This window comes from Orycteropus afer, unplaced genomic scaffold (genome assembly GCF_000298275.1).
Source record: "Orycteropus afer afer isolate SDZICR_OR568_19922 unplaced genomic scaffold, OryAfe1.0 scaffold00141, whole genome shotgun sequence".
Classification (NCBI taxonomy): domain Eukaryota; kingdom Metazoa; phylum Chordata; class Mammalia; order Tubulidentata; family Orycteropodidae; genus Orycteropus; species Orycteropus afer.
The window spans coordinates 5,795,304-5,816,284 of record NW_006921728.1 but is presented as its reverse complement, the minus strand read 5'-3'; the positions used below and the strand labels follow the sequence as shown (position 1 = coordinate 5,816,284).

General features: G+C 37.8%; 1 protein-coding gene across 1 annotated transcript in view; it reads right to left on the bottom strand.

The window, feature by feature from the left end:
* Positions 1-20,981, bottom strand: part of ELP2 (elongator acetyltransferase complex subunit 2) — a 62,218-nt gene that overhangs the window by 16,731 nt on the left and 24,506 nt on the right. Inside the window, exons 7-17 of the mRNA XM_007945662.2 lie at positions 19,995-20,061; positions 19,183-19,323; positions 17,622-17,717; positions 16,423-16,523; positions 16,089-16,220; positions 12,213-12,362; positions 5,480-5,668; positions 3,118-3,187; positions 1,928-2,023; positions 1,723-1,780; positions 1,084-1,156 (exon numbers count right to left, since the gene is read on the bottom strand). Of these exons, the coding sequence (XP_007943853.1) occupies positions 1,084-1,156; positions 1,723-1,780; positions 1,928-2,023; positions 3,118-3,187; positions 5,480-5,668; positions 12,213-12,362; positions 16,089-16,220; positions 16,423-16,523; positions 17,622-17,717; positions 19,183-19,323; positions 19,995-20,061 (1,173 nt within the window). The remainder of the gene's footprint in view (positions 1-1,083; positions 1,157-1,722; positions 1,781-1,927; positions 2,024-3,117; positions 3,188-5,479; positions 5,669-12,212; positions 12,363-16,088; positions 16,221-16,422; positions 16,524-17,621; positions 17,718-19,182; positions 19,324-19,994; positions 20,062-20,981) is intronic.

The window sequence follows — 20,981 nt, the reverse complement described above, 5'->3', positions numbered from 1 at the left end:
AACCTTCCTTCCAAGGAGTGGCTGGTGAGTTTGAACCACCAGCCTTCTGGTTAGCAGTCAAATGCCTTAGGCACTATGCTACCAGAGCTCCTCCTAACAACAATGACATCTAAATAAAGCTGTTAAAAATGTCACTTTAAAAAGTAAGATGCACATTACTTCCTAGCAGTGGGCCAATATAGAAAGGGAAAAATAATCAGCTATACAATTGGCAGTGCCCTACGATAAAAACAAATTAGCTGCTCAGTAAAGCACAGCCACTCTTGGTATTGAGACCCACTCTTCCCACAGGCCTCAGTAACAGATGAACTCTCAGTACTATCCTCAGAGTGGAGTAGTTGGGGGAAGCAGCACAGCAATACAGCAAGTATTTCTTATGATGCCCCTCAATACAGGCCAGTAGCAAGAAGCCACATCCAAAGCAAGGACACGGGGCTCATCTTGGCAGGTAGCTCTCATCTTCATACTTAAATAAATTTTAGAAAATTTACAGGAGTATAGAGAAGTGTGAGGGTTTCAGAGCCTTCAGACAATCCTCCATAAACACCATCTCCCTTCATAAAGCGTAGACGACTACTGAGCAGTGATCAAGTTCATTCTAGGCAAATGTCTGAAGTAGACTACTCTGCAACCCAAGTGCTGTGATGGCTAGCTGAGCATGGGATGAGGGAATGAGTACTACACTCATTTAGGTTGGTGTCTTGAGCATTCTAGAGAAACAATCAGATGAACTGCACTGCAAGCTTCACTTTCTCATTTCTCTAGGTCTCCTAGGACTCCAATTATCTTAAAATTTACTTACCCATTTTCATGTATCATTCTAAGATATCTGACTCAATTATTTTGAGCAGGGTACATAAATAAGCTCAAGGTGAGTATTTAAGGAAAAAAAAGGTGCTGCTGAAATAGATTTAAAACACAATTGCAAGCCTTTGGAGGGAGAGAAGGGAAAAGACAGAATGAGAAAGCAAGATTCAGGAAAAGCAGTCATCAGTAGCCTTTCATGTAGTATCCTACCAAACCTTCTAGAACCTGATGATCCAAAATACTGTGACCAGTAGAATAAAAAGTAAAATAGCCTACCTTACATGCTGAGGCAAGCAGAGTCTTTGAATTGCTACAAGCAACACAAAATATTTCATAACCATGTCCATATCTACAATTAAAAAAGAGAAAATAAGTGATATCTGTATTAGTAAATGTACCTATTCTCAAAATTTTAAAAAGTGACAAGGATAACATCAATCCTTCTAGCTAACAGAGGATTCTTTTAAAGAATATCCATTTTCACCTGAACAAATATTTGAAGAAAAAAAGGGATACTTGAGAAAAATGCCAGCTTCCTAAAAGTAATATAATTCATTCAAACAATTAGATTAATGTACAAGTTTCACCTCAGTCCCAGATAGTAAAATAAGCAGTAAACCATGGAAAGGTTTTGATGGGGTCCCAGTAAAGACAAAAAAACTTTTAAAAAGGGAAAAATATATGTAATACTATGACTCTCTATTTAAAAAATTAACAACAATAAGAAATAAAATATACATCGTAATATAAAAATCAATATGAGATTTGATTCCTGTCACCTATATAGAGACAATGAAAGATCTACAGAGCAGGAGGAAATGCAGGCAGGAAAAAGGCAAAGGGGAAAATCAAGATGTGGGGAAGAATCACAAGTTACCAGAGTCAGACCAAAGAGCTAAGTACAGTTTAACTCACAGTTTTTGAACTTCAGGCCACAATGTATTCTGCAAAAGATGATCCTCAGTGGGAGGTTCTATAATAAATTGATAGCACTGCAATTATCTTTTCTATTTAGATGCAAATAAAAAAGTGAATTCTGAGGCATGCGTTTAGGTCAGCAGTTACAGAATACTATGTCAACAGCGATTTTATTAAACCATCTTTTTTTGCCATATCTTACCAGTGAGTATGGAAGGGTGAAAGGCCATATGGTGATACTCAAAACCAGTACTAGTTAACAGTTCCTCTTCATCAGAAGGCTGAGGAGTCATATCGCCTAGTTTGAAGAAATACATTAATATCATAAATATAGTTCTATCTTTGCATCTCCTATGTTGTTTGTTGTTGTTATATGCCTCAAGTCGGGCCCGACTCATAGCGACCCCTCCTTGGGTTTCTGAGGCGGTATCACTATAGAAGTAGATTGCCCCATCTTCCTTCCGAGGAGTGGCTGGTGGGTTTGAACCACCAGCCTTCTGGTTAGCAGTCAAGTGCCTTAGCCACTATGCTACCAGAGCTCCCTATCAAGGTCATCAGATGGAAAGTAGTAGGCCTGGGAATCAAAGCCACATCCACATGATTCCAAAGCCAAGGGTATTTCTGCTACTGTAATATTTTCCAAATGTGTTCCTTGGAACATTACGTTAATTCCATTAACATCTTGTGGTTGTAGAACTCTATGAAACACACTCTGTGAAAGCTCACCTACTCCAGTGGTCTACATGAGTATCATGAAATGAATACATTTGATGAAGAAGACAGATTCATATATTCTAATTTTTTTTAAACAACTTTAATGTATATTAAGTAAATTATAAAAGTATGCAGCCTTTTTTTTTTTACTCTTTTATTGTGTGTTAGGTGAAAGCTTACACGGCAAATTGTTGTTGTTGTTGTTATGTGCCGTCGAGTCGGCCCTGACTCATAGCGACCCCTCCTTGGGTTTCCAAGGCAGTATCACTACGGAAGTAGGAATGCCCAACCTTCCTTCTGAGGAGCGGCTGGTGGGTTTGAACCGCCAGCTGTCTGGTTAACAGGCAAGTGTCTTAGCCACTATGCTACCAGAGCTCCTACACGGCAAATTAGGTTCCCATTTAATAATTTTTATACAAATTTTTCCATGTCATTGGTTACATTTTTCATGATGTGTCAACATTCTCATTATTTCCATTCTTGTTTGTTCTATTTACATTAATCTAGCTTCCCTGCCCCTCTTCAGCTTTTCATCTTTGTTTAAGGGTAAATGTTTATCATTGCATATAGTTGATTATTTATGGGAACACAGTATTCACAGTGATGTTATTTATTTTATAAGTGGTTAGGTTTTAAGTCCCACTACGGTTTCAGTCATTTTGGAAATTAAAGCCTTACCCTGAAATATAGCTTTATTTGATAATCCCAAAGCAGGAACAGAAGCTCCTTCAGGAATATCAGTGTCTTGCTAGAATAAAAAGTATGACATGTAAGTTTTAAAACTAAAACTTATTACTACCTCAGGCATTACAAAAGTCATGCTCATAAAGAGAAAGTTTAAAGGTCACCTTGTGTGGATATCTGGCCATACTCTCACTTCTCAACCAACAGATTCAATTCTAAGCAATCATTCTCCAATAGACAGGTATCAACTAACCCTCAAACCCCACTAATCCATGAAGTCAGGCATTCTCTCATGGACAAGCTCAATGAATCCTAAGAGCTGAATGCATTCCAGTGTCTGACAAGGACTGCATTGGGCTTACTTTGGGCAAAGAGTGGGCTGAAAATGGAAAGTTCAGGTTTCACTTCTAAGAGTCTTATAGGCACATCCCTGATGACGCAAACACAAGTGTTTTCCAGAAAAGCATTTTCATTATATTTATTTAAATAACTTCTAAGACAAATTTCATTTCAAGTGGCAACATTGGTAATTTGTTTATTATATCAATCAAAATATTACATGTGAAGCTACATACTAACCACTAAAACTGGCATATGTCCGTACACTAAGAGTGCTTCTTACAATTGAACTTTAAGACATAGACTGGTACTAGACACAAACATGAGCAATGAGAATGTAAGCTAGCATCAAGAACAGCTACCAAGGACACTTGCTTTATCACGAATCAAGAAAAATCTAACAGCATGAAGAAGAACAATAAGCAGCAGTACTAAATAACTATCCCTAAATTTAGAATGAAGCAAAACCTAAAACACAGCAAGAGGCTTTCCTACAAGAAAATACAGGATTCCTGTATTGTAGGACACAGAATTGAGTGTATCCCTGGGATCAGGCCTCCCATATAATCCTCAAATCCTATTCAATCCCTAGAACTGAGAGATCTGGAAACTAACTACTTCTTCACCCCCATATGCTTAGCTCTATATAATAAGCAAGGAACGCTGATGAGGCAATGGTTGAACACTTGGCTGATAACCAAAAGGCTGGCAGCTCGATCCTACCACCCAGCTGCTTTGTGGAACTAAGACTCAACAATCTGCATCCTAAAACATTTTATGCAACAGTTCTACTCGGTCTCATGGGGTTGCTATCAAAAATGCATTTCATGGCACCTAACAACAACATATGATAAGCACTATCCAGACTTCCATGTTGATCTCATTCCCACTGTCATTGGAAGACTAAAAGAGAACACTCTTAGACCCTCTTCACATAATCAAGAAAGCCTGTGGTGTCAGGTGCTCAGTATATACTTCAGAAAACTAAGTTTATTTCATTTAAATGACACTCAGCTCTTCACTTCTTCTCCAATCTTACCCAGATTGCTACTGCTTAAGGGCTGCCTTTAGTCTCTGTGGGCTCAAATATATCTTGCCTTCAACTAGTTCTCATCATTCAAAAGTGCTTTTCATCAATTTGTTTAGGGCCTCCACCCAGCACCCCCCCCCCCAGTGTGACCTGTGCCTGCATCCCAAGGTCCTCTGCCATTTGACCCTCCCTCTATTCTGCATCTGCCTCTATACACTCTTCACTTGAACAAGGACTCCAACAGCTGTTGCTACCCCCCTGTTTTCTTTCCCTCCTTCTCCATTTTAAAAGCATCCCCAGCCTTTTCAAGCCCAGAATCAAATTTATGGCCCACTCTAAGTAAAGAACAGGACCACATGATGTCCACATCAGTGTAACATACCCATCTTCCTAACTTTTGCCCCTTCCTTTAAATTACTTTATAATGTACACTTGTTATGGTCTATGTATTTTTGTAAGTAGTTCAATTCTTTTATAGAAAGGGGTATAAACATAAATACAAACTTATTCTTATAAAATACAACCTTAAATATTTTTTCATTACTCTAGTACTTCTCCTTCCTATGAAATTTACTTTAGCCCTTCAAAAATTAATAATTAAGTGGTCTCACGTAAAAACTGCAGATAAGTTACATGTATCCCTACTCTCCATCTAGATGGTAATCTCCTTAAAAACAGACTCATTCTTTATATTTTGTTTTATCCCAGGCACCTAGAACAGTGTGACTCATGTCATGCACCAACAGATAAAGTCATGTCTTACTTAAAATTTTAATGATGCTTTACAGTACATTGGGCTAATTTTGTTACACAAAATTTCTCGTTTCAAATTTTAAATCACTATGTCACAGTACACACACAAGTTTGTTGCCAGTAATGATCTTTCTTTCTACCCATACACTCCATTTATAGCCCAAAGTCAAAATTTTTAAAATTTTAAATGAAGAAACCAGATTTACTTAAAACAGTTAGTAAAAAAATACTTACATTACAAAGTATGTGATTCAGTGACTGGCCTGTAATGGCACAAAAATTTTCCACAAAATTCCGAGGAGCAGAAAAAACTCGAAGAACTTTTTCATCTGCTCCAGATACAAACTGGAACCGGTTAATTATGGCTAAACATTTCAGGTCATATCCATGTATCTGAGGCCTTGCAATTTCATGCCAAGTCACCTGTGTATTAAAACAAAAGTATGTTTCAAAAATCAAATTCTTTTCAACAAGCAAAATATTAAGATTTAAAATTATTTATTGTGCTATGGAAATCTAACCATGGGGCAGAATCACCCATGTTGTATCAGATCATTCCTTTTTATTGCTCAGTAATATTCTCTTGTACAGTCACGCCACATTTGTACATCCATTCACCTACTGATAAACATTTTCATTTTCCATTTTGGGCTTTTACCAATTAAACTGTGATTAACAAGTCTCTGCATAGATACATGCTTCCATTTCTACTGGATGAATCCCTGGAAGTGGAATGGCTAGATGACATGGTAGATATATACAGTTAATCTTTGTTACTTGTGGAGTCCACATTTATGAATTCATCTACTCACTAAAATGTATTTGTAACCTCAAAATCAATACCTGCAGAACTCTCATGATATCTGTAGGCATGTACATGTACAGAGCAGCAAAACCCCAAGGTACCCAACACATCTGAGGGCGAACAACACTAGTTCAGTATTTGCTAATTCAGTGTTCAAGGTGACTATATTTGAACAATGAAAATTTACTATATTTAACATTTTAAGAAAACGGCCCAACTATTTTCCAACTATTATACCATTTTACAATCCTACTACTAGCATCATAAAAAGCGCTCTGGTGGCATAGTGCTAAGGCATTTGACTGCTAACCAGAAGGGTGGTAGTCCAAACCCACCAGCCACTCTGCAGAAGAGGATTGGACAATCGACTTCCATAAAGATATACCACTTCAGAAACCCAAAGGCGGTTGCAGTGAGTCGGAATTGACTCGATGGCAGTGAGTCTGGTTAGGTTTGAGCACTGTACAGTTGCTCCACATCTTCTAATTCCAGTAAGTGTGCAATGGTATCCTGCTGTGGCTGTAATCTGCATTTCACTAATGACTGATGGTGCTAAGATTATTTTTCATGTATTTATTTTCCACCATTTAACTTCTTTGGAGAAATGGTTATTTAAATCTTTTGCCTATGTTTTTACTGGATTGTTTATTATTATTTAGTTTTGAAAAGTTCTTCACATACTCTGGGTAAAAGCTCTTCATCAGATATAGGCCTTATAAATATTTCCTCCCAGTTAATGATTTGTGTTTTCATTCACCTAACAGTGACTTTCAAAGAGTAGAAGTTTTACATTTTGGTTTATTTATCATTTTTCCCCTAAAGGATCATGAATTGGTAACATGTATCAACATACATCAACTTACATGTCAAGATCACTCCAGATAACTTGCCTTGTTTTTAAATTAACCATTGATGTTGCTTCCAGTGTCTTCAACTCTATAATTTGAATCTATCAAATGTGCTACTGAAACGATAATGTTAGTGGTGAACTTCATTCATTCTCATGAACTAAATCAGACAGGTGTAAATTTCTGTCAAAAACTGAAGCTGAATATCCTGACTTGCCCCACATAGTAGGTCAGTAACTTCCCAAGTAGTAAAGTTTTATTGTGATTTTTTCAGCTCAGGGCCAAGACCGAAAATTTTCTAAACAAAAATAACTGCCCTCAACCGCTATTATCCAAAACTGTGTGAATTTAGAAACTAGCTTTCACTGCAGACTTGATGCTTCCTAATGAATTCAAACTAAAATTATAAACTGTAACAGCATTTCTATGAATAATAAAATGTTATTTCAAAGGCAACTAACATTGGAACATCTGAATCTCAAGAGTATCTCCTTCCAAAGTGATGTTGTTGTTGTTATAGGCCATCAAGTCGGACCCGACTCATAGCGACCCCTCCTTGGCTTTCCGAGGCAATATCACTACGGAAGTAGATTGCCCAACCTTCCTTCCGAAGAGTGGGTGATGGGTTTGAACCGCCAGCCTTCTGGTTAGCAGTCAAGTGCCTTAGGTGCTATGCTACCAGCACTCCCTCTGTAGTGATACCACCTTGGAAATACCAGGAGGGGTTGCTACAAGTCAAAATTGACTCGACGGCAGTGAGTTTGGTTTTTTTGGTTTTGGCCCTTCACAGAAAAAATTTAACAACACCTGGATGGAGAGACAATGGGGAGAAACATTTCTTTGGAGGTTGTTGTTGTTGTTATTTGCCATTGAGTCGGACCCGACTCATAACAACCCTTCCTTGGGTTTCCGAGGCAGTATCACTGTGGAAGTAGATTGCCCAACCTTCCTTCCAAGGAGTGGCTGGTGGGTTTGAACCGCCAGCCTTCTGGTTAGCAGTCAAGTGCCTTAGGCACTATGAAAAAGTACTCCTGATGAAGTAGAAGGAAATAATCTAAAATATTAATAGATTATCATTGGGTAGTAAAACTACAAGTGATCATTTTTTCTGTATTTGTCTTTAAAATTCTTTTAAGATAAGTAAAAGGGTAAGTAAATAAAATACTACTTCTGAATCTTTCTTTACCATTAAATACAGCTTGAGCCCCAGGACAAATGACTATAGGAATAGAAATGGATTATTAGGAATTAAGACTACTAGGAATAAATATGTTGTAATATTTTAATTTCTACATAAAGCAAACAAAACCATGCTCATAAAATGTTTTAATAGTAGTATTTACTGAGGGCTCTCTATGAGCCAGACACTATTCAAGGGCTTTACATGCATGAACTCATCTAATCCGGTAACAATTTCCGTTTTACTGATGAGGAAATGAGTCACAGAGAACTTAATTAACTTGATTAAAGTCCCACAACTGTTATGTGGGAGAGCGAGGAAATGACGGGTTGCAAAGGCCACACTCATATCCAATATGCTAAACTATCTCTGACTTTCAAAATCTATCCGGTTTCCAAATTGGTTTGAATAGCAACCAGGAGTGAGGGATACTACATTATGTAAAATTATTTCTGAATTACAAGCAAAGAGAGCTTGGAAAATGAGGTATTTATCAAAAATGTATCTGTTTCTATTCAATGCTGAAGTTTTGAGAGGCAGAGTTGGATGATGAGGCTCTCCTGTATTTATAAAGGGGAGACTGGAACAAAAAATAAAAGGAGAGACAACGCAGTTATACTTATGGTTTCCTTTCCTTGCATTTAAGAATTCTGGTGTATCAAAAGTTTAGTTTCCCTTAGTGAACTTTTTTAATAATTTTTTTTTTTTTTTTTTTTTTTTACTGAAGTATAACAAGCCTACAGAAATGTGCTTAATTAGTAAGTTACAGCTGGATGAATTTTTACAAAGTAAACATACCAGTACCCAGATCAAGGAATCAAACATTATCAGCATCCGGAACTCCCTGAATTCCTAGTTCCAGTCACCTCCTCCCACTGTTCAATATACCACTATCCTGGTATGTGAAAACAGTTTTAAACTTTGCTTTTAAAAATAAAAATACTACACAGTACAAGGAGCTCTGGTAGCGTAGTGCCTGAGGCACTTGACTGCTAACCAAAAGGCTGGCATTCAAACCCACCAGCCACTCCTCAGAAGGAAGGTTGGGCAATCTACTTCCGTAGTGATACTGCCTTGAAAACCCAACGAAGGGTCGCTCTGAGTCAGATTTGACTTGACGGCACTTAACAACAATAACAATATATAGTACAACTGACCATTTCTGGGAGATAAAGCTCTATCATAATTTTAACATGTGTACAGATAGATTCAAGTAACCACTTCTATAATTGGGATACAGAACAATTCCATCATTCCTAAAAACACCTTCTGCTATCCCTTTAGTTACATTCTTCCCTCATACCTTTCAATAAAAAAAACTACCTCAAAAAACCTCACTGTGGTCAACTTGCCTCTGACTCACAGCGACCCCTCCTTGGGTTTCCGAGGCCATATCACTACACAAGTAGATTGCCCAATCTTCCTTCCGAGGAGTGGCTGGTGGATTTGCACTGCCAGCATTCTGGTTAACAGTCAAATGCCTTAGGCACTATGTCACCACAGGTCCTTCCCTCATACCCAACTGATAAAAACTGATCTGTTTCTTTTTCCCAGTAATTCTCTTTTTGAGAAGGTCATTCAGATGGAGTTATGTTATTGTTGTTGTTAGGTGCCACTGGGTCATTTCCAAATCATAGTGACCCTATGCACAGCAGAATGAAACACTGCCCGGTCCCATGCCAGCTCCACAGTCATTGCTATACTTGAGACCACTGCTGCAGCCACTGTGTCAATCCATCTCATTGAGGGCCTTCCTCCCTTCATGGACTATCCACCTTACCACACATGACATCCTTCTCCAGGGAATGGTCCCTTCTGACAACATGACCAAAGTAGGTGAGATGACGTCTGGGCATTCTTGCCTCCAAGGAGCATTCTGGCTGCACTTCCCCCAGGACAGATTCGTTAGATCTTTTAGCAGTCCATGGTACTCTCAGCATTCTTTGCCAGCATCACAACTCAAAAGCATCAACCCTTTTTCAGTCTTCCTTATTCACTGTCCAGCTCTCACATGCTTATGAGGTGACTGAAAATACCACAGGTTGTGTCAGGCACACCGTGGTAGTTCAGTTGCATGTCAATTTGGCTGGGCCTGGTTGACTGGCTGGGCAGCTGAACGTAGTATTCCCCATGATGAGACTGGTAATCAACTCCAAGGTGGAATCTACTGGGAGCAGCTACGTAGCTGCCTTATGGAATGTGGTCTGCTTCCTATATATAAGGAGAAGCCTTGGGTATAGTCTCAAGCTTATGGCACGCTTGGACCCCACATGTAGCCGTGTTCAACAGCCTGCCATGCTCTGCCAACCTTGGAACTTACAATGGACTTGGATTAATAGCCTGTGTGGTTTGGTAACATCAGGACTGTGCCATTTTATTTGTCGACCTTGGCTTGTTAGCCTCAGCAGCCAGTAGCTGCCTGAGTGAAGAGATGCTTCTAGCTTCAGTGGGCTGGGAGCAAGAGGCAAAGCTGAAGCCCAAGGTTGAGGGGCTTTCACACAGTCCCTAAAGCCTGGCACTTTGAACTCAGACTTAAAGCTTCCAAATTGCAAGAATAAACTCCTATTTGTTAAGGCAATCCCATTTGTGGTATATTCTTGTCAGAGCAGCACTAGGTAACCAGAACACACATCTTAGTCCTCAAGAAGATACCTTTGCTCTTCAGCACTTGAAGGAGGTCCTTTGCAGTCGATCTGCCCAGTGCTTCACATCGTATGATGTCCTGACTACTGCTTCCATTGGCATCGATTGTAAACCAAGCAACGTGAAGTCTTTGACTTCAACCTTTTCTCCATTGATCACGATGCTGCTTATAGGTCCAGTTGTGAGGATTTTTTGTTTTCTTTATATTGAGATGCGGGAGCTCTGGTAGCATAGTGCCTAAGGCACTTGACTGCTAACCAGAAGGCTGGCAGTTCAAACCAACCAACCACTCCTTGGAAGGCAGTAGTGATACTGCCTCAGGAAACCCAAGGAGGGGTCGCTATGAGTCGGGCCCAACTTGACGGCACATAACAACAACAACATATTGAGATGTAATCCATACTGCAGACTGTATTCTTTAATCTTCATTGTTGTTGTTATGTGCTGTCAAGTCGGACCTTCATTAGTGCTTTAAATCATCCTCACTTTCAGCAAGCAAAGTTGTGTAGTCAGCGTATTGCAGGTTGTGAATGATTCTTCTTCCAATCTTGATGCCACGTTCTTCTTCATATAGTCCAGCTTCTTGGATTATTCGCTCAGCATATAGATTAAATAAGTATGGTGATACAAAGATACAACCCTGACGCACTCCCTTTTTGATTTAAAACCATGCAGTGTCTCCTTGTTCTGTTCAAATGACAGCCTCTTGGTCTATGTACAGGTACCTCATGAGTACAATTATGTGTTCTGGAATTCCCATTCTTCTCAATGTTACCCATAATTTGCTATGATCCACACAATCAAATACCTTTGCATAGTCAATAAAACCTAAGTAGATATTTTTCTGGTATTCTTCGCTTTGAGTCAAGATCCATCTGACATCAACAATGATGGAGTCATATAACATACACAATCCAGCACTTGGTGCTGCTTTTTTTTCTCCTTCTCTCTTTAGTCATTCTAGAGGTTGTGTAGAGGTATCTTATAATGTCTTTAATTTGCATTTCCTAATGGCTAACAAAGGAGCTCTGACAGGACCGTGCCTAAAGCATTTGACTGCTAACCAGAAGGCTGGCAATTCAACCAGCCACTCTGTGGAAGGAAGATGGGCAATATACTTCCGTAAAGATTTACCCCTTAGAAACCCAAATGGGGTCACTATGAGTTGGAACCGACTCAATAGCAGTGAGTTTGGTTTGGTTTTTTGGTTAATGGCTAACAAATCAGCCCTGGTGTTGCAGTGGCTAAGCACTCAGCTGCTAAGCAAAAGGTCAACAGATAGAAGTCACCAGCAGCTCTGCAGGAGAAAGATGTGCTAGTCTGCTTCCATAATGATTACAGCCTTGGAAACTCTATGGAGTTCTACTCTGTCCTATATAGTCACTATGAGTCAGAACTGATTCATAGGCAATTGGTTTAATGGCTAGCAATGGTGTATCCCTTTTTTTTTTTTTTTTTAATGTAGATCAATTAAACAGGGAGACGTTTTACCTGTGATTGGTCTTTTCTCTTCCATGGAGCAAAAAGGCGTGTTGTCTGGTCAGTACCAACTGTGATGATAAATTCTCCTTCTGGATCCCACATCAGATCTTGGACACCATCAAAGTGTCCTGAAATGACAATCTCTGGAGTCCACTCTTTCTGTAAAGAATGTGTTCGTGACATATCATTTCATTAAACATGAGCACCACTTAAAAAATAAAGCTGTCATATTTTATAATGGGTAACACTGAAGCCCCCTACCAAGATGAAAAGCCAAATATGGGCTCTAAAATATTGGGATCATAGAATAATAGGATCCTTTTCCCATCAGACATATTAGAACTTAAAAGATTCAAATCTGTGTAGTAATCTTGGGCAATTCCACTCTTTCAACATTACTGAACGCCTCCTAGAGCCAGCCATTACATAACCTTTTTGTGCCTCAATGAACACTTCTGTAAAATAGAGATGTAGTAATAATACCTACCTCACAGGGTTCCTAGTAGGCTTGTATGGGTTTATATTTGTGAAGCATGCAGAACAATGTGGGCACATACCAGGCAGTATATTTATTAAACTAAACAATGAAGAAAGAGTATTGTGTAAAGTTAAGTCGATGGATTCTGTGTGCCTGATGGCTTTATTAAGTAAAAAGAGTTGTACATGTACAGGACAGAAATCTGGATCAAACCTAGTTGATTCATCTATGGAGGAGCCTAGAGTCACCATGTGAACAAACAATGACAACAAAATAAAGAAAATGTCATATGCCTGGTCTATAGGACACTCTTTTAAACAACTTCAAGTGGTGCAAAAACTTGATCTTTAGAGGAGAATTAAATTTGCATAAATAGCCAAAAGACCATTCAAAACCTAGGCTAATGAATAGAGTCAGTGATTAAGCTAAGCTGTAGTGTTTTCTGGCCAAAAAAAAAAGGGCTGTGACAAAGAAATACTATTAATTTCCTCTGGGAAACAAAGACTGATTCTGAAGTTAGAACTAATGGGAGTCTTAAAAAACTTTCAACAACAGGCATTACTTTTAGACTAAAAGTACCGTTTTCCAAAATAACAGTGTAAAGGGCAGTGTTTATTTGCACATGTAGGACCTGGTGTATTTTTTAAAGTTATTCTCAATACTTGGTAAGAAACATCATAAATACAAAGTCAAATTATAAACTCAAAAATGGATAGCCATGATGTCTTTTGGTTCTTTAGTGCCGCTCTAACGAAATACCACAAATGAGTGGCTTTGACAAAGAGGAGTTTATTCTCATACAATTTTGGAGGCTAGAAGTCTGAGTTCAAAGTGCCAGCTCTAGGGACTGAGTGAAGGCCCTTCGACCTTGGGCTTCAGCTCTGCCTCTTGCTCCTGGCCCACTGAAGCTGGAAGCTTCTCTTAACTCAGACAGCTGCTGGCTGCTAAGGCTGACAAACTCAAGGTAGACAAATAAAAATGACACAGTCCCTAAATTATTAGGCAACATGGCAAGCTGTTAATTCAAGTCCATTAACAGTCCCAAGATCAGTAGACAACATAGCAGGCCACTGGGATGAAGATTCTGCCAAATGCAGGATCCAGATGTGCCGAAAGCTTCAGAGACCTGTCTCTATGCTGCTTCTCATCCTTAAGACAGCTAGCTGCTCAGCTGCTCCAGCAGACTCCACCATGGAGGTGATCACCACTCTCATCATGGGGAATAACTACCTCCAGCTGTCCAACCATTCACAACCAGGCCCAGCAGAGTTGACACACAACTTAACTACCACATCATGGCTACACAATATGATAAACAATGAATAAACTACACATATAACAATTGCTGAAATGGCAAATGTTTTGTTATACATATATTACATATATATGTTATATGTATATATAAACAATTATATGCACAAGTACAATGAAACCCTGCCTTTTTTTTTTTGAGCTCCTCTTTACTCACCTGACAATCTTTTCTGTGGAAATACAGCTGAAATACAGCTCAAAGGAGCTCTGTGTTAAGTATGAAATTAAATTGAGAAAGCATCTTACACTTTAAAAGTGTCATTGATGATTCACTGATTCATTTAACAGTGAAAACAATCTTGATGGTCAAAAGGGAAAGAGTAAATCACCTTATGGATTAAGAGGTCAGAACACATAGGCAGACACAACTGTTACAAAGCTCACACACTAAAAGCTATACAAATCCATGAATTTTTTTCGTTATAAAGGAAGTATCAGATGCACATTCAGAATCTGCTAACACAATATTCTTACTTCTTTCACTTACTTAATTTATAATATACTTATATACTATCCAGTTTGTATCAGGTGGTTTTACATACTTTACAAATACTAACTCCCCTTATTTAATCATCTTAACTCATTTTCTCTTTCATCATAAAAACCTTATGAATAGATGCTATTAGTATTCCTATTTCAGAGGTAAGGAAACAGAGACAAAGACAATGTCCACAAAGTTACGTATGCCAATGAGTGGTGGGGACAGGATCTGAATCCATGCCTTCTGGCCCATGCCCTTAGTCACTATATTCTTGCTGTCTAATTTCTCTAAGGAGCTCTGGTGGCACAGTGGTTAAAGCATTTGACTGCTAACCAAAAGGCTGGCTGTTCAAACCTACCAGTCACTCTGCAGGAGAAAGATGAGGTAGTCAGTTTCCACCAGATTTACATCCTTGGAAATTCTATAAAGCTGGGAGCATAGTACCTAAGGCACTTAACTGCTAACCAGAAGGCTGGTGGTTCAAACCCACCAGCCACTCCTTGGAAGCAAAGTTGGGCAATCTACTTCCATAGATACTGCCTCGGCAACCCAAGGAGGGGTTGCTATGAGTCGGGACTGACTTGACGGCACAACAACTCTGCCCTGTGAGGTTGCTATGAGTTGGAATTGACTCAACAGCAGTGGGTTTGGTTTTGTGTGGTAATTTTCCTCAACTCAAAGATAACTGATCAGAAGTAAACTAGAGCATAAGAGAAGGAATACTGCTGAGAGGTGGCTGGCTACAGGAAGAAGACAGACTACCTCTGTTTAAGAGGAGAAAAAAAATTTTTTTAAAAGTTCGAAATTTGGAGGGTCAATTAGAATTAAACATATCATCAGCCCTTGAGAGCACTGATATATTCGTCTACAAAGTAATGGGATCCTAATACCTTTTCTGTCACTGATTCATTTAATAACTATCTACAGAGCCCTTAGTAATCCAATAAGAAAATGTTAAACTATGTTATACTCTTTAAAACAAGGAAGTTACACATTTTAGGAAAACACCCATCAAAAAAAAAAAAAAAAAAGATGTAGCTTAAAGGAGTTGTATTAGGTGCTCTCAAGTGGCTCCTGATTCATGGCAGCCCCATGCACCACAGAACCAAACGCCGCCCAGTCCTGCAGATCCCCTGTGGACTGGACCACTGTGTGCCACAGAGTTTTACTGGCTGATTTTCAGAAGCAGATTTTCAGGCCTTTCTTCCTAATCCATCTCAGCCTAGAAGCTTCACTGAAACCTGTTCAGCATCACAGCAACTTGCAAACCTCCACCGACAGATAGGTACCAGCCACATGAGGTACACTGGCCAGGAATCAAACCAACATACATTTCACTTATACTGAAAATTAACCTATGTGCCAATAATTTTTTCCTATGTGCAAATTTTAACAATGTTGTAGAAATAAGCAGTTTTGTCGTTAGAAAAAAATTGTTTCCGAACCAGCACAACTACAGAATAATGTCTATAGAAATAAGTGATAACATTTGAACTTAATTTGCTTTTATTGTGTTTCTGAAGAGTGTTACAAGTAAAACAACACTGTTTAGCTAGATTTCATTTAGGATTCACAGTAGCTAAAGAGAAAGCTTTCATTTAAAAATGCTTCTTACTGGGTTAGCTGCACTCTGCTTCCAAAGGTGCAATGCTCCGTGGAAAGCATGTGCAATGATCATGGAGCCATCTTCATTGAACTGGCAATCATAGAACCCCAGAGTATTCCCACCAACTTCACCTACTCGAACCTACACAAAAATAGAAAACAATTCTCAATCAATAGTCCACAGTGCACTTAGTGGAAGTCATTTGATTCCAGAGGCCATTTCAACTCCTAGTCATTTAACACAAACAGTGAAAACTGGCAGTTAGAGAAATATATATTTGAAATTGAAATTCAGTTTATAAAACCCAATTTTCTGTTTCTTAAACAAATATCCACATTTTCACCTGTTCTAGCCAAACTCCTGACTCTTCATCTGGGGACCAAAGAATCATGGTTTTATCCATTGAGGCAGACAGCAATCTCATCGGTTGCTGTAGAATACCATCTAAGGAAAAAAAAAGTAATGCCTTCAGGTGATCAACAAGCATCATTTTTGTAATTAGCAGGAAAATAAATAAATAAATAAGTCACAAAAACACCACCACCAAAAACCAAAAGTATTGCTAATATTTTCAGTGCATTATTGTTTGTAATAGCAAAAATTTAGGGAGAAAAACCATAAATATCTACCATTAGAAGAACTGATTAAAAGGTCATGGTTTAATCAGACAATGGAGTATATACTGCAATAAAAGTAAGTAAACTAGAGTTACATGTATCAACATGGATACAACTTCAAAACGTGAAGTTAAAGAAGTTGTAAAAGGATAAACATATATCAATACTATTAAGGTTTAATAGCTGTAAATTAAGATTTATGGTTACATAAACGTGTATTAAAAGCACAAAGAAATGTATGGGAAGGATACACACAAATTTAGGACTGTAGATACCTCTACAAAAGGATGGAGGGACATGGGACCAGGAAGAGGTATACAGAGGGTTCTCAACATCCTTAACACCTAATTTATTTAAAAACAAACAAACAAACAACTGCAGCAAATACGGCAGAACATCAGCATCAGCTAAATGCTGGTAACCTGAACACTAACTGTTCTTTTTTTCTGTACTGGGGAGAAGAATGTGAGGCTGTGCCCTGCTCAGCTCTATACCCCAGCACCCAGTCATGTCTGCAGAGAACCCTCACTTCAAAAATGGTCGAGGACAAAAGAAGGAAGAGTAAGACAGTCTTGTTTTTTCATAAATAAAGCAGTTCAATATCATCAAGGGTAAAGGTTCCTATGAATTAGGTTTCAATTTCTCTTAAATACCATGAGATTAGGAGAAAATTTTTAAGAGAAAAAGTGAATGAATGGGGGGTGTGTGGTCATTTCAACATATATTTTTTTTAATAGTGTAATTTTCAACTGAACTAAGAGTTCAACAGAATAGGACTGCTGTATTGGCCTTAGTCAACTTGAAAATGTCTTATATTTGGGATTCTTATCATACTATCTAAAAAAAATTCTCCAAGTGTTTAGCCCCAAATTCTATGTATGAGGTTTACATGAAAGGAGGAATATATGTATCTTTTCCTTCCTACCTTTGTAAAATGAAGGTTGCCAATGAACTGCATTTACCCAGTTTTCATGACCAGCTAGCACAGTCTCTAGAGTAACAGCAAATTCTATTTTAATACCTGTAACAAAAGCAGTGAATGTATTCTTTCCTCAAAGCACTTCTGAAAACAAACTATAATAGCTTAAATTCCACAAAAAGAACAAGCATTCTAAAATTCCATGAACTTCACCCACTGTTCAAGGTTACAGGAGAAAAAAAAAAAAAACAGTAAAGATAGAAATATTATTCTATACTTGATCATAAACAAGTATTAGGGAATATACTCCATTTTTTTTGTAATTTCTAGGGATAGGCACTGCTATACTACAATTAACAAGCAAAAAACAGACATGTCAGCTTCCTAACTGTCTTCACCCGTTATCAGTCTAATAGTCTAAAACAGTAAGAAAGAACTCAAGATTACTGGAAACCAAACCAGTATTTTGACTTTTCAAACAAAATAATTTAAAAAAATCAAGAAAAATTTCCTATTTGGGTATTAAAAAAACCCTCCAAACTCACTGCCATCGAGTTGATCCCAACTCATAGTGACCCCAATTGGGTTTCCAAGGCTGTAAATCTTTACAGAAGCAGACTGCTCCATCTTTCTTCTGTGGAGCGGCTGGTGGGTTTGAACTGTCAACCTTCTGGTTAGCACCCAAATGCCTTAACCATTGTACCACCAGAGTTCCTTTTATTTGGGTATAGTACTGAACTATGTTACCAGAATCTCAACTATAATAGATTTTATAATCAAGAGGAGTAAGAAAGAACAGTATACCTGCATGAACACTGCTCATTGAAGACTAATTTTTTACACCACCAGAGCTCCCATAATTTAGACACATATCCAAAAATATCTCCTTCAAACGTAACATTCCACCAGGACCCACCATGCAGGCAGGCGTACTATTCTGATGCCAGACAGTAATGTTGTATTATTGTTGTTATGTGCGTTGAGTTGGACCCAACTCATAGCGACCCCTCCTTGGGTTTCCAAGGCAGTATCACTACAGAAGTAGATTGCCCAACCTTCCTTCCAAGTAGCTGGTGGGTTTGCATCACCAGCCTTCTGGTTAGCAGTAATAAAAATCAGAATTATATATACTATCCACATGTAGGATTTCAGCTTCTCTCTTATGAATATCCTCCAACAAAGCTATGGATAACTCACACTATACCTTTACATCTATTTAAGATTAATGAGATTTCAAAAAATTCTAAGGATGATAAAAATAAGTTGTTCCCATGCTAAAACTGACAATTTGTTAACATTTAAACAATTTCTGAGAGAACATTAAACATTATTTTCAGAAATTAAAAAAAAAAAACCTAGTAATTGCTTATAAGAAAACCAAGTTACATATACAGAAAATGACTCATCTTCATACAGAAAATTAAAAAGGAAAAATTCATATTATCAATTTTAGGCAGGGATCTGACACTTCTGAAAAACTAACCCTCACACAGGTGTTGGGTGATACAAATTTTTGAACTAGCTAAGAAAGCCAACTACAGCTACATCAAATATTTTCATTACTCACTTTCATTTTCTATAGTGAAAGTATTTTCCTTCAGTCTTATATTATCATCATCTTGCATTTCTAAAGATGTCGATTTTATATATAGCCTCCATATTCTTATCAGACAATCTTGTGAACAGCTTGCTAGGAAAAGACCTCTACCTAAATATAAAAACAAATTTTGTTACTTTTTAAAACATTATATCTTAAACTTAGGTATAAAACTTTCTCTTCTACAATTTGCACATTTCTAATTTTCCAAAAATATTATCCACTGCTTTCTTATCTTGTATGCATTTACCTACCTTTCTTTTCATTAACATTAATATATATACAACACTAATAAATATTTATAACACATGGTACTCTTATACACAGTCTGTAAGTTCTAGAGAACTTTTCAGTCACGTATGCATGAGGAAGGGTCAGCTTGTGTCAGCTCTCTCTTTATTTTTCGGTAGCATCTTAGAAACATCAACTTGCTCCATCCTCTATCACCCCGATTAATATGAATTGATTCTGACTCACAACCCCCATTGGGTTTCCAAGGCTGTAAATATTTACGGAAGAAGATTGTCCCATCTTCCTTCCGTAGAACAACTAGTGGGTTTGAACCACCGACTTTCTGGTTAGCAGCCAAATGCCTTCTCCACTATGCCACCAAAGCTTCTTAAAAGTTAATATAAGAGAAAAATAATCTCTTACCTAATTGGGACAATATAAAAAATTAATTTACAAAGAAAATTATAAAATTAAAACATAAAAGAGACTGCTTTCTTGGAAATTACATATACTTGGCCCCATCATTTGTCACAACAAAATCTCATACTGACCAAAGATTGCCCATTCCACGCCTCTTATCCAATCCTCATGTCCACAGAGAAAAAGAACTTTCTGAAACTAGTAAGAAAACAAAATCATCAGGTTTAATGTAAGAATTTAACAATTTCTTGAATATTAATGACCTCATTCATACTAGTGACTGGTCTCAGCCAGCTCTATTGCATCAATTTTTATTGGGAACACTACCTCATTAGACTTAGGATAAAAGACTCAAGGACTCAAGTAGAAACAAAAACACCTTATAAAACAGGTACCCCTACTTTTCAAAAGTTCACTTTATGACATTTCACTTTCATGAAAAACCTACATTAATACCTGTTTTCGCTAACTGAAAGAAATCTGAGGACAATTTTCACCGTTACAGAAAAATGTGAAAAGTGAGTTCAGGGTCTGTTTTGCAGCGAGCCATTAAAGAGGCAGCCTGCAGCTCCGGCAGCAAGAGTGGCATCGTCAATCTCCTTCCCCAGGAACCACCCGGGAACTTGGACAGCATCTCAACAGCAAGCTGCCAGTTTTCAACCATGTCTGTGAGCACTACGTATTAGTGTTGTTTTAGGCTTTATGTGTTACTTAGTTTGATTCTGTAGGTTATTATTTGAGTCTGTGAATGCTCAAAATTTTTCCCATATAAATTAGTGGTAATTGCTTCTTCATTTTATGCCATTTCAACTTATAAATGATTTCACAGGAATGCTTTATTTTCAGATAGTAAGGGAAACCTGTATAAAATCTAAATCATCCAGCTGAGCAACCCTGAGTATATTAAAATATAACATCTATAGACCTTAAAAACTCTAAATGTTCATGAGGTAAAATGACATGCTGAGGACACAATGTAGAAAAAAGCTAATTAGTTTCATATTTTTATCCTTTCTTACAGAATGCAAATAAATAAATAATCCCATTATTAAATAAATGAGCATAGTTACCCAACCCCTTTTCTGAAACAAATGTGTCCCTATTTAGATTAACCACTG